This window comes from Ailuropoda melanoleuca, chromosome 7 (genome assembly GCF_002007445.2).
Source record: "Ailuropoda melanoleuca isolate Jingjing chromosome 7, ASM200744v2, whole genome shotgun sequence".
Lineage (NCBI taxonomy): Eukaryota > Metazoa > Chordata > Mammalia > Carnivora > Ursidae > Ailuropoda > Ailuropoda melanoleuca.
Window position 1 is genome coordinate 11703731 of NC_048224.1, and position 14156 is coordinate 11717886.

At 42.4% G+C, this 14156-nt stretch overlaps 1 protein-coding gene across 5 annotated transcripts in view; it reads left to right on the plus strand.

Annotated features, from left to right (window-relative positions):
* The window catches only part of ADAMTSL1 (ADAMTS like 1), an 861688-nt gene that overhangs the window by 791903 nt on the left and 55629 nt on the right, over positions 1-14156 (plus strand). For 4 of the 5 annotated variants that reach the window (XM_034663958.1, XM_034663959.1, XM_034663961.1 and 1 more), the window contains one exon: positions 2894-3028. In XM_034663958.1, the coding sequence (XP_034519849.1) occupies positions 2894-3028 (135 nt within the window). Of the gene's footprint in view, positions 1-2893; positions 3029-3160; positions 3775-14156 lie in introns of those variants that run through there. The other variant, XM_019801253.2, reaches the window with a different exon arrangement.

Sequence of the window (14156 nt, forward strand, 5' to 3'; positions counted from 1 at the left end):
AGATACATACACATTCATACATTATAGACCTCCTCGGGGAAAAATAATTAAACATTATACTTGTATTTCCATACCCCCAATTGCTGATAGACCAAAGCCTAGGGTCTCTAGCACCTGCCCACTCAGGTTTCAGACAGGCCCCAGCGGGTTTTCATCCCACCAGTGGCTGCATAAACCTCCAGTCATTTTAGAAAGTCACGGAAAAGCGGCTCAGTGAGGGACGTCAATGGTCCTGTGTTGGGTTTCATCCGGCTGAGCTGCGTGCAAGTCTGGAGCCGGGGGCCCAGGCACTGCTGCCCCACACTGAGTTACGGGGCTTACTGCGGGCTTTTCCTCCCTAATAAGCCTTGCTTGTCGCCTGTGCTGACAGAGAGGCAAGCCTAGGATGTGTGGTTGCTACTGTAGCTTTGCCAATGAAGGGTGCGCGGTCTGCCAGCCAGCTCTTGCCTCCTTGCGCCTGAAAACCAGCGTGACTGTGAACACGGAGCTGGACGAGCATGACGTCTTCCCATTTTAATCCGACGTGATGGGGAAAAAAAAAAATCACCGTTTAGACTCTTAAGTTGAGCACTTTTCTTGACCAGAAGCTTGGTTTATTAATCCAAGTATTTTTAGTTTTATAGGTGCTTTATGAACATAGAAGTAATGTCTCTTTTTTTAATTTTAATCAGCCAAAAATGTGACTGAATTTTTAAACAAGAGACTTCATGTATCAAACTGAGCCTTCACGCCAGGCTCTGTGACTTAACCTATAGCACGGAGACTTGAAGTGTGATGAGACTTTCATTCATTTATTCCTATAGCCGTTGAATGAATATTCATGACATATTGCCTCTAAGTTCCATTTCAAGCATTGGGATAAATTTAAGAGGTGACCTTAAATTTAAAAAATTTAAAATTAAAAAAAATTATTTGAGAAAGAGAGAGAGAGTCAAGCAGGAAGGGCAGAGGGAGGGAGAGAAACTCAAGCAGATTCCCCACTGAGCAGGGAGCCCAACACGGGGCTGGATCCCAGGACCCCAAGATCATGACCTCAGCCAAAACAAAGAGCCGATGCTTAACCAACTGCACCACCTACGCGTCCCTTGAGTTTGATATTCTTGAGGGAATATTCAGTATTCAATTGCAATATTCTCAAGGGAATATTTAAAAAATGGGTGATGGGCATTAAGGAAGGCACTCGCTGGGATGAGCACTGGGGCTTGTGTGTGGGTGATGAACCACTGCTCCTGAAACCAGGGATGTACTGTCTGTCAACGAACTTGCATTTACATTTTAAAAAGTAATTAATTAAGCTTTAAAAATTCTTAAAAGATGGGAAAAAGAGAATTTAGGTTGTAGTAAACTGCTACCATCAGTTCCTAAAATCATGGTATTTCAGAGTAGAAAGAGATCTGGGAAATGATGAGTTTATCATTTTATAGATAAGGAAACGAGGGCTCGGAGGTATTCAGGGACTTGCCCTAGTTAGTGAATGGCAGAGCCACAACTTAAATAGAGAGTTCCTGAACCCAAGCATGATGTTTTCACCTATACCATATAAAGAATATTTTTTAATTATATATAACATATATATAATGTAATGGTTTATATATTTATATATAATCTCATATATATGTCTATATAAAATATATGTCTATAGAAATTATATATATGTATAAATCTCAAACTCTATATTTTCTGGATGCAATGGTCTTTGCAGTCAAGGCAGAGTAGACAGAAGGTGTATTTCTGAAGCAGACTCTGAAGCCGTCGTGACTTACTTGCCACCCTTACCGAGTATCTGACAAGGTGACAGGCACGTAATAGGCCCTCACTGAACACTGATGAAATGACCATCCGTTACAGAAGAAGTACTTCTGCCTCTCTTCAGACTCCAAGTGCTCTCGAGAAAGAGGTGGGAGTCCACCTTGGAAGATGTTGGTTCTGGTTCTTTCCTCAGAGAATCCTGAGTCCTCTCACCACCAGGTTCAATAGGTGCTTGCGTCTTTGTCCAGTGGAAATGATAAGCCACCGTAGTCCCCGTTTTTGTCACTTCGGGCTCTGGTTAACTAGACCCCTGATGACTTCAGCACTAACTCCTTCTAAGATTTTGAAGAACAAATCATCCCTGTCCTGCTTATCTAGTCCTACCTGGGCATAAAAATCCAGACCACAAAGCAAATTCCCTTTATCAACTTCATAAATAAACCTGTTTCTTCACAGAAAATGTCACTCATAGGCTTACTGTAAATAAGAAATTCCTGGGGCACCTGGATAGTGCAGTCAGTTCAGCATCTGACTCCGTTTCGGCTCAGGTCATGATCTCAGGGTGCGAGATGGAGCCCCATGTCGGGCTCGGTGTTGGGCATAGAGTCTGCTTAAGACCCTCTCTCTCCCTTTCACCCTCTTCCCTCCCCCATGTGTTCACTCTCTCTCTCTAAAATAAAAAATTCCGGTGGTGATGTATCCGTATCTGTGGGGACAATAACAAAGTGCTCTAAAGGATGCTGTAGGAGCTAAATGAAAAAAAGGAATGAAAACTATTTAACACAGGACTTGGCATATAATAAATGCTGAAGAAGTGTTGGCTTTTTAAGTGTATTTTTATAACGTGGTTTAATTTGCCTACATATTGATAGAGACCCAGTGGTACTGTGGTATAAAGTGGTATACAGTAAGGAACTCCTAAAATCAACATGCCTGATTCTTATTACTGACCTTATTGTCTTGGGCATCAAATATTAAGCTTGAAATTCTGACTCACCTGGATAGGCACACCTTCTCTATGGGAAAACAACGACGCTTAAAGGCAACCATAATGCCTGCCTTACATGCATACCCACCTTTCCTTCCCCCCTTAATATAGCCTTCATGCTTTAACCTGCCTGACTCCCCATCTGCCTTCCCACAGATCCCCCCCAAGTCCCCACACAGTTGGAAGACATCAGGGCCTTGCTTTCAGCCACTGGACCGAACCTTCCCTCAGTGCTGACATCTCCTCTAGGAGCACAGCTGGTCCTGGATCCTGGGAATTCCGCTCTCCTTGGTGAGTCCAAATCTCTGGAACATTGGGCTACAATCCAGGGCTGGACAGGATTTATGGATGGGTGACTGCTTGCAGGTGGGAGGGAGGCAGCAGGAGGGGGTGGCCAACAGGAAATCACTAAATTGCCTACAGAATCCAGACTCACCAGTGGAAACTTGGCTGACTTTCCATGTGAGGTGAGTACAGACCTTAGTCTGGACTCTAGCTTGTCTCGATTCCAACATGGCTCCTTTCTGAATCCTCTTGGGTTAATGCCACAGTCCAGATCCTCTCAATCAGATCGACTCACTGAACAGTAAGTAAAGAGCAGAGCAGTAAAAATAGCTCATCTCCCCTTGCCAGCCATACCCCAGTGTGCCCCCATGACCTCCTCACAACTAAACTAGAGCTATCATCAGCTTTCAAGAAGAAAAAGCTAGATGATTCTATTTAGGCTAGCCTTCTATAGGTAGGGCCTGAAACCAACCCAGATGGACTCCTCAAGCAAGTGTTTAAATAACTTGACCAAGTACGACTTCCCTGGCATCTGTCAATGGGAACCTTCACCAAGTTATTGCCCACATGGCTGGTGCCTACTGGTGTACAAAGGCATCTGTGTCCTGGGCCCTTCATACCAGAATCTTGGAGACCAGAATCATGGGCCCTTCATACCAGAATCATACCACAGGAACCTCTGTACTCCCATCATGACTTCTGGAGAGGGTCAAGGTGGAAGGGAAGAGTTATCTGCCTTCAAAGTCCTGGGGTGTGGGGGGGATAAACAGGTCTACGAAATGGGGGAAACCCTCACACTAACTCTTTGTGGTCCCAAATATTGGTAATGGTAACGAAAACTATTCCTTTGGCTCAAACTATTCCCTTTTCTCCTCCCCACCACCTAGCAAGGAGCAGGAGGCCAAAGGGTGCCTAGTCATACCGGTGATTATTATCAATACGGGGCCACAGGGACTGGTGTCGGATCACAAACAGAAAGATTACCTTCAATTTTCATTATTATCTAAAATTAAGAAAGAATGCTCATAGTATATGAGCATATGGAAAAAGCTTATAATTTCTCTGTTTCTGATCTGATCCTAAAAATAAGACACATGTAATGACAAGTAGCCCTATCCTGTTTCCCCTAACTTACGCAAGCTTGGCATTGAGTTTTTCCACATCATGTTAATCAGAATTCATAGAAGTTCAAAACCGCTTTCTTTTGGCTTATAGATGGTAAATGTATTCCAAATTAAATATGAGCATTGTAAATTTGTCTTTATTTTAGACTCATCGCTATGAGAAATTGTCCTAACTATTAATCATAGCCCAGTCACTAGCAGAGTGCACAGCAATTGTTTATTTTCAAGTTCAATAGCTCTTAGGTCACTCAGGTGCCATTCAGCATGCTGGAAAAATTAACCTGCTCATATTTTTCCATGATAGTTTTACTTTCTTTCTCCCTTATTCTGGAATAATATTCTGTCTCATTGTAGCCATGAGCAATAAGAATTTATTGTGCCTTATGCTGCTGCATTCCTTTGCTAGTTTATAGTGCTTTGTTACCTTAGACTGGTATTTTAAATCTAACAGTTGAGAGACACCATAATACCCTAGTTCACATCCAGACTGTTCCATTTGAATGGGACAGTGAGTCAGTAGCCATAAAGTCCCTGAATGTAGCTGCTTGGGCAACATGGACTCAAGCAGTAAATGTTGATGCCTCGCCAGCACTGCAGAAGTGGGGGAGGGATCTGCATGGAATTGTGGAGATGAATTAGGAAATGATGTCAAGTATTAACTTTCTGAGAAGTAAGCCACTTGAAATAGACCAGGGCCTAACTGATGCTTTGGAGCTAAGCACAGAAACTGGGTGGGATTCAAATAGGCCGCAAGGAAGGGAATCAGGCATTGAGGGTGAAGAAGATACTATCAGCCTGGCGCTGTCCAGAAACAGCTATAACATACCACTGCTTTAAAAGTGATGATGGGCAGCTTAACTGGGATAGAAACTAGGCCACTTAAAGGAACAAGCCTCAGCCAGAGCTTGTCCACTCAGCTTCGGCTTTGACTCTTACCCCAAGAATTCTCATATACCTCCTCCATCTTGAGCCTCCCCAGCTATTGACTCATCCTGATCTGTTAGTCTAGTTGCTCTTAATTGGGCTGGTTCCCATCCCTGGCTCCTGTTGGTGGCCCTTTTAGACCAGAGTGCCTGCTCCGGGTACAAAAATAGGTCAGGGAGGCAAGTCTGTGTAGGGTTGCTGAGAATTTAGAATGGTAAACAGTGTCAAAATGTGGAGGTCCTTGATTATTAGACTATGGAAATAGATTTACTATGTGGGACAGACCTTTAGAGGGTTTCTAAGTAGGAGAATGATGTACTACAAGTAATATTTGAAAGAATTTATCTGATATTCTGTAAGAGTAATCAGTAGCGGGAGCAATTTAAGGAAGAAACCCTATTTTGAGCATAAGAGATGTTCTATACCAGGATGGAAATATGTGGCAAAGATACTGGTAATCGCCCCTTCCACAACCAACACATGTCCAATCAATCACATCATTCTTTTTCAATCAGCCCAGGCACTGCCTTGGAATTCATTCTAACATTCCACCAGGCATGGTGGCAGTTGATATACAGGATGAAAGCCATTTGCCAACCCTGCGTGGCCAGTAACTGGTGACATTCCTGTGTATGTATTCCTCCCATTGATGAGATTAGTGGCTGCAACAGGTTCAGAGAACTTCGTGGTTCTGTGGCATAGGGATAATAAGTCAGGACCTGATCCTCGAGTTTTCATGGGAAGAAGGAAATAAAGGAGATTGGGGGTTTTCTAAAGCCATATATGGGAGCTAACTCTTCTCTGTTATGACTCAAGCCTTGAGATTCCCAGTAGGTGATTCTATTCCAGAAATGACTCTCTTAGTTGACAGACACTCTGGTATTGATTTCACTTCAAGCCACTGCTGGAACTTTCCAGAAGGAATGTTGATTGAGCCACACATGCATGGGCCCCTGTGGGCCTCACTTTCCATGACTATAAGTGAAGACTTGGGACCAGTGAGCCCCTTGTTGCTCTCATACTCCTCACCGTATGACACAGACATGGAAAATCGCCAGTGGAGGCTTGGCCATGCAGAGTGGACCCAACACAACCAGATCCATTGTCCTGGGCAAGATGGGTACTGATTTTCTCAGTCATTATTTTACAGCTGTCCTTTCTGCTGGAAAGCCTGAACTGTGCCAACTGCTATGGAGGGCAAGGCCCATGCCACCCCCCTTTAGTGGTCCGGGTCTAGTCCTCCAGGCTCCAGTTCCAGGGTAGTAGACTCTCGGGCCTCCCCACACACCTACACTTTTTTGCAGCTTTCTGTTCAATTTTTGGAGGTCACTAAGACTCAAAATTAATATTTTTCACAGTATCATTTATAGGGCATTAGCATTGGTATTATGCAAAAAATAACTTTTCATGGAGTTTTTATTTTAAGAGCAATACAACTTCATTGTAGAACAATTAAAAATAGAAGCAAAAATTAAAAACTAAAAATTATCTGTGGTTGCCTAGCCCAGATAAAACCGTGCAAATATCTTTTTCGTAGCCATTAATATGCACATTATACATATCTTTTGTCTAAAACAAAATCATACTCTGTATACGGCTTGCAACTTTTTTCACTGATATATAACAATTACGTTTCCATGTCTCTATATATTCTTCTACAGGTTTAATTCTGGTGGCTGCATTGGTAGGAGGTTTCATACCAACTCTCTAATGTTGAACTTTTAGATACTTCGCAATTTTTGCTCATATAAAAACATAGATAAGGTGAATATTCTTATTCCTAAAATTTTTGTGTACATCTCTCTTAGGATAATTTCTAGAAGTGGAATTATTGTGTCAAAAGTTTTATATATTTTAGTTTGTGCTGTTTTCAAATTGCCCTCCAAAATGTTCTACCTATTTATATGTGCACAGCACTATATGAGTATTCTTGCTTCCCTAAAATAGTATCAATGGTAGGTATGACCAAGAGTTTTTATACTTACCGTTTTAATTGGTGAATACACAATAGTATAAAATACAGTGTGAAAAGTATATCATTTAAAATTTTTATTTCTTGGTGATTTCTAAGAATTCTGGTTTTAATGTTTGTCAGTCATTTGCACTCACTTAGGTTGCCTGTCAGGTCCTTTGTTCATAGGTACTTATTTTAATGATTTGTAAGATACATTAGATATTTATATATGTTTGACATAAAAGTTTTTTAACAGCTTTATTGAGAGATAATTGGCATTGGCATAAATAATATATATTTAAAGTCTAAAATTTGATGTCTAAAGTCTAAAATTCTGATACATGGATACACCTGTGAACATGACAGCAGTCAATATAATGAAGATATTCATCATCCCCAAAGTTACCTCATGCCCTTTTTGAAAATCAAGCCTTCACACCCTTGCCCCACCCCATGTCCACCCACACCCCCTCCCCCCGGCAACAACTGATCTGCTCACAGTATAGATAAATTAGATTAGATTTCTAAAATGTTTTATAAAAGAACTCATACTTTGCAGGGAATGGCTTCTTTCATTCAGGATAATTATTTTGGCATTCATCCATATTTTGGCATTCATCCATATTGTAACATGCATCAGCAGTGCATGTTTTTGTCAACTAGTTTCCATTGTACAGACAGACTACAGTTTGTTTCATCACCCACTTGTTGAGGGACAGAATGGTCATTTCCAGTTTCTGGTTGTATAGCAATGAGTTGCTATAGGTATTTGTCTACTCGTCTTTGTATGGACACACAATTTCATTTCTCTTGATTAAACACCTAACAGTGAAATGGCTGGATCACATAGTAGGTGTTTATTTAACATTTTAAGAAACAGCCAGGCTGTTTTTCAGTCTTCCAGCCTTTTTTCCAAAGTAGTTGGACTACTTTACATTCCCACCTCCAGTGTCTGACAGTTCTGGTTTCCTCACATCCTCGGCAGCACTTGCTAAATATAGTCAGTCTTTTTCATTTTAGACATTCTTCTAGGTCTGCAGTGGTTTCTTGTTGTGATTTTAATTTGTATTTTCCTGGTAGTTGTTAATGTCGAGCATCTTTTCGTGTGCTATTTGCCATCCTGATTTCTTCTTGGGTGAAGTGTCTATTCAATTTTTCCCTGTTTTTTATAATTGGGTTGTTTGTTTACTTACTGAATTTTGAGAGTTCTTTATATACTTTAAATGCAAGTCTTTTATCAGATATATAAATTTCCAAATATTTTGTCCCACTCCATGGCTGTCCTTTTACTCTTTTAGTGTCTTTCAAAAATCAGAATATTTTAAATTTGATGAAGTTCAACCTATTCATTTTTTTTTTCTTTTCGAGATGGTTCTTTTGCTGTTGTATTTAGGAAATTTTGCCTACTCCAAGGTAGCAAAGATCTTCTCCCATGTTTTCTTCCAGAAGCTTTATATCCATATTATATGGATTTAGGTTTTACAGTTAGGCCTATCATTTCTTTTGAGTTTATTTTTACCTAAGGTGTGAGGTATATATTGAAGTTCATTCTTATGCATATGGTTACCCAACTTGTTCCACTACCATTTGTTGAAAAGATGATTCTTTCTCCACTGAATTGCCTTGGCACCTTTGTGGAAAATCAGTTATCATTATATGTGTGGGTATATTTCCAGACCATTCTGTTTCAGTGATATATTTGTCTCTTTACACATATTATAGTCTCTTTACACCAATACCACATTCTGCCCAACACCCTATGAATCATGAGATTTTCCAGCCTGGCTGATAGGAACAGGTGCTATTCGGTACCCTGTGTGAGCACCAAAAACTGCTACCTCTAATTCTTTCCCTTTTCTCTGCCTCTGGGATTTCTTTATATGCATGCACTGATGTGCATTCTACTGAATACTCAAGGGGGATCTTTTTCAGATTTGAGAAATTCATTTATTCATTCCATACCTGCAGTTCTCTCTTCTCTCATACTCCATTCTGGAAACTTGAGCCACCTTGATCTCCCTGTGCTTTCAGCTCCCTCTCCTAAACTCTCAAGTACCCTGGGCTCCACCTAGGTTTCCCTGTGTTGCAGCCTGGAAACTGTCTCAAGGCGCTGAGCTGGGGCAACATTGTTTTGTTTCCCATTTCTCAAGGAGCAGTGTCCTTCATTGCCTAATGTCCAGTGTCTTGAAAACCATTGCCTCTTACATTCTGTTCATTTTTTATTATTTTAAGCAGGAAGGTAAATTCCATCTCTTACTCCATTTTGGTCAGAAATAGGCATATAGATATGTACAAGATATGGGTCTGTAAATATGACATATATACAAACACATATATATATGATGTGTATGTTTTAAATACTTGCCTAGACTAAGCTGATACCCAAATTTGGCAATCACATTCTAGAATTATTACATAAACACTTTTAAGAGATAATGTCTTACACGGTTGGCAAACTATAATCCCTGGGCCAAATCTAGGTCCCCGCTTGTTTTTGTAAATAAATTTTTATTGGCATGCCACCGTGCCCATTTATTTACCTATGTATTGTCTGTGACTTCTTTCACACCAAAATGGTAGAGTTAAATACTTGTGACAGAAACCATACGGCCCAGAAGTCTAAAGTATTTCCTTTCTAGTCCTTCACAGAAAATGTTTGTCAGTCGCTGATCCAGTCCATCCACCTCATTGTGTAGAAAGAATACCAAAGTCTATGGTGGTGATCACATAGCTCCTGTTTCTGAGGAGGACCATACTCTTGGCACCGTACCACTCTGTCCTTTATCCTATCACTAGGTTAGGCGTTCTCCATGAAGTAAAAGAGCCTGAAAGAAAAAAGCAAGCCAACAAACCTAACTTACAGTGGTAGAGATCTTTCTCAGGAAGGTCGGGAAAGAGAAAGTCGGTATTATGAAAAGGCCCTAGATCTTTGTCAAAATTAGATGACCTTGGGTGCTTCCAATAATAAAACACATGATTACGTGTGGCTTAAGAAAAGCAGTTCAATCTCTTTTCTAAGCCTATCTTATTTAGGTCCAGAACCTGTTAGGATGTCTCACAGAATATATCCATCGGGTTTGGTCCGCCCCCTGTATTTAGTGCCAAACTCTCCTTCATGAGCGAGCAAGCTGTGATGTCCCTGTCAGAGGAACTCCTGACTTCTCTCCTGGAACCTCATGTCATGCTAGTCCCACAGAGAGCCAAACAGCACAAACCTTTTCTCGTGCCTTTTGATTAACCGAGAGGAGAGAGATTCAGGCATTCAAACCTGGGTTTGCAGAGTAAAGTTTTCCATGAAAGAAGTCATTGTGCCTGGCCCCTCTCCTCAGCGGGGGGCTCAAGGGTCACAGCCAACACACACAGCAGCCTCTCAGCGGCATCAGCAGGCTCCCCAGGGCCCTGCATGGTAACAGTTCCACTTCTCAGAGCCCTTCCAGTCCTGGAGGAGCCAGGCAGTGAGGCCAAGGCCCACACACCACAGCCAGGCAGTGGTGTTTTCCTTCTGACCACCTGAGACTGGCAGCCTGCACATTTTCTTCTCTATTCATTTGAAGTGCTGAGAATTGCAGAGCATGGCTGGCCCAGATGCAGTTCCTACAAATCCTACCACACCGATGAGGGAGCTGTGGCTAGAATGTATGGGACCCAAGTCTGGAGTCTCTAGTCATTGTTCTCATGTAAACCTCTCAAAGTAGGAGGATATTTCAGAAAACAGTTGGATAAATATTAATGTTCAAAGTTGAAAGCCTTGGTGAAGGGCCTAAGAAGGCAGTATCTCAAAGACAGATCAGCTTGCTCATTGAATAAATATTTGTTGAGTGCCTAATATGACCCAGACCCTGTGCGAGAGCCAGGGATACACAGTAAATACGATAGATAAACCTAGATCTCATTCATTCATTCCAGAAAAATTTATTGAGCATTTCCTATGCATGAGGCACTGACCTAGATCTGAAGATACAGTAACAAGGAGATTAACGTACCTGCCCTTCTTCGGTTTGAATTCCGGTGGACGCTTCAAGCCTGGTGGGGAGAGTTATTCAAGTAAGACTGTAATCAAAAGAGTAACTACGGGTGCTCTGGAGACATGTGACAGGACAGCACCCTTGGCCTGAGCTTCAGGCAAGTTTCCTTGAGGAGGAGGTATTTGAGCTGAGATTAGAAGAGAGGCCGGAAGTGACCCAAGTGAAGAGCGAGCATCCCAGACAGAGGCAATCCAGAGCATTCCAAGGCAGAGGAAGCAGCCCACGTTCTGAAGCAAGAGAGCTTAGAGCATTTAAGGAAGCGTCGTAACTGTAACTAAGGGGAGAAAGCCCTAAGGTGAAGAGAGAGAAAAGCAGGAGCAAGTTGCTCGCGCTCTTTGATCCCTGGTAAGACTTTCACTCTTTGCACTAATTGCAATGGGAAGTCTCTGAATGGTTTAAAATCAGGAGAGAGACATCATCTGATTTCTGTATTTATTTATTTTTTTAAGATGTTATTTATTTATTTATTTGACAGAGAGAGATGGCCAGTGAGAGAGGGAACACAAGCAGGGGGAGTGGGAGAGGAAGAAGCAGGCTCCCAGCGGAGGAGCCTGATGTGGGGCTCGAACCCAGAACACTGGGATCACGCCCTGAGCCGAAGGCAGATGCCCAACCACTGCGCTACCCAGGCGCCCCTGATTTCTGTATTTAAAAGCCTGTTCTGGCTACTGTGCCAGGGGATGGGTTCCAGGGAAGGAACTAGATAGAGTCCACCATTTAGGAAATATTTCAGGTAAGAGAATACCGTGGATGAGAATAGAAAGCTGGAGAGAGTGGAAAGAAGAGAACAAGTTCTGGGGTATGTAGGATGTAACAGCGACAGTGCTTGGTAAATAAATTAACGTCAGGGGGCAATGGTAGTCCATACAATTCTCTGGAAAGCTCGAGTACCTCCTATGTGCTGATGACACATTTCAGACCACTCAAGTCAACATGTTGGAATAAAATGGAGAACTGCCTGGGTGTACAACTGTAATAAGTGTTGTTAAAGGATAGTCAAAGCTTCTGCTATTAAATCCTGGTTCATTACCTTAACACACAACCTGTCCAGTCTCCATTAGATGCTGGGTCCTATACCCTCCCGCAGCATTGGAGGTGCTCAGAAGCGGTAGGAGAGAGAGAAAAGTCAGGCGTGTGTGAGAAAGAGCTCTGAAGAGTTGCAGAAAAAACCAAAGGGAACCAGGGAAGGAAGGACCCCTTTCTTCTACGAAGGGAAAATCAGAGCAGGCTTCAGAGAGGAACTGTTCAAACTCAGTCTTAAATGATGAGTAAAAGCTTTCCAAGCACCAATGGAAAAGACACTTCCTTACTGAGCAACTTCTATGTTCTGGGCACCTTCGAAGGCACTGGGGATGCAACAGAGAACAAAATAAAAATCCCTTCTCTCATGCAGCTTTCATTGTGCTAAGGGAAATAGCAAACACAATGAAGTAAATGACATAGTATATTAGGAGGTATGGAAGGCATAATATATTAGGTAAGTGCTATGGGAAAAAATAAAACAGGGCAGGAAGGATGGATAGTGCCTGTGTGGGAACGAGGTTGCAATTTTCAATTAGATTGGCAAGACAGGGCTCATGAAGAAAGTTATCTTTGAGCGAAGACTTGAACATGAGCTATTGAGCCTTGCATGTCTCTGGAGAAAGAGAAGAAGGGAAGGGAAGTTAGAGGAGGGGAAGAGCAGAGGGGAGGAGAGGCAAGGCAGTGGAAGAGCCAGTGTGGAGTCCATGAGGCAGGGACATGCCTAGTGTGTTCAAGGAACAACAAAGACGCTAGTGTAGTGTGGCAGGAATGGAGTCACGGGGGTTGTGTGTGGGAGAGAGAAGATCAGAGACGTAACAAGGCCAAGGGCAAATTGTGTAAGGCCTTGTAAATGGTCATGTTAAAATAACAGTGAGAGAAAGAACTATAAATGCCCAAATTTATAAACAGACTCAATATCGCATTGAGCATCATGGGCTTTTCCAGGATTAGGCAAGGGCAGGCAGAAGTGATTTCTTTTATTGGAAACCATGTGGCCAACTGCATATTATATAGCCGACTCTAGTAAAGCAGAGGTTTATCAGGCTGGCTCTGGTACAAGCCAATATTGCTGACTTAATTTGACTCACATATGTTGGGCACCTGCTACCTCTACCTGGCCCTCAGCTGGGCTTCTGCAGGCACGTGCCTGGCCATTTCCTTCATCTAGGAAGAGGTTCCCAATTGCACTAGCGTCCCCTGAGAAGTTTTAAAAAAGAAAAGTCCCTCCTGAGACCAATTAAGACAGAATCTCTGGGGGTGGGGGGTATGCATCAGTACTTTTAAAAACTGATTCTCAGAGCTTGAATGGACTTTAAAAGTCACTTCCACGTCCCTTTCTCCCCTTTCTACTCATGTAGACACTGGGGTGGGGAAATGGTGGGCTCTATCATTTAAAAAATTTTAGCCTGGCATTCAAGACTCCTTGCTATTCAGACCTAGCCTCTATATTCATCCTTCTATCTTATTCCTATTTCAAATAATTCCTCCATTCCAATCAAACTGTTGCCTAGCAATTGCCATAGCTTTGATTCTTCCTTGCCTGGAATACCATCTCCTGCCCCTTCCTTTCTAGCTAAACCCTAGAAGTCTTCAAGGCACAGTTCAAGCCATTTTGTGAGGCCTTTAGTAGTGCTCCATCCTGAGCTGATCCCGCCTTGCTGACCTCCGGAGGCATCTACTCCAGACCAGGGTTGGGCAAACTTTTCCGTAAAGGGCCAGACAGGAGGGAAATACTTTACACATTGAGGGCCACAGGGTACCTGTTGCAAGGACTCAACTCTGCAGTTGTTGAGTAGAACAGCCACAGACAATAAGAACAAATGGGTAGAGCTGTGGTCCAGTAAAACTTTATTTACAGAAACAAGGCTGGGTTTGGCACTCAGGCCATAGCTAGTCAACCCATGTTCTAGACCACTGACAGGACACCGAGCAGATCGAAATTTCTATTATTAAAATTATCTCCCATTTATGTCATGTCTCCCAACTAGATTCTAGGTCCTGGGGAGAAAATAGGCTGCATAAATATTCTCAGGTGAGGGGTCCCTGGGTGGCTCAGTTGGCTAAGCATCCGACTCGATTTCAGC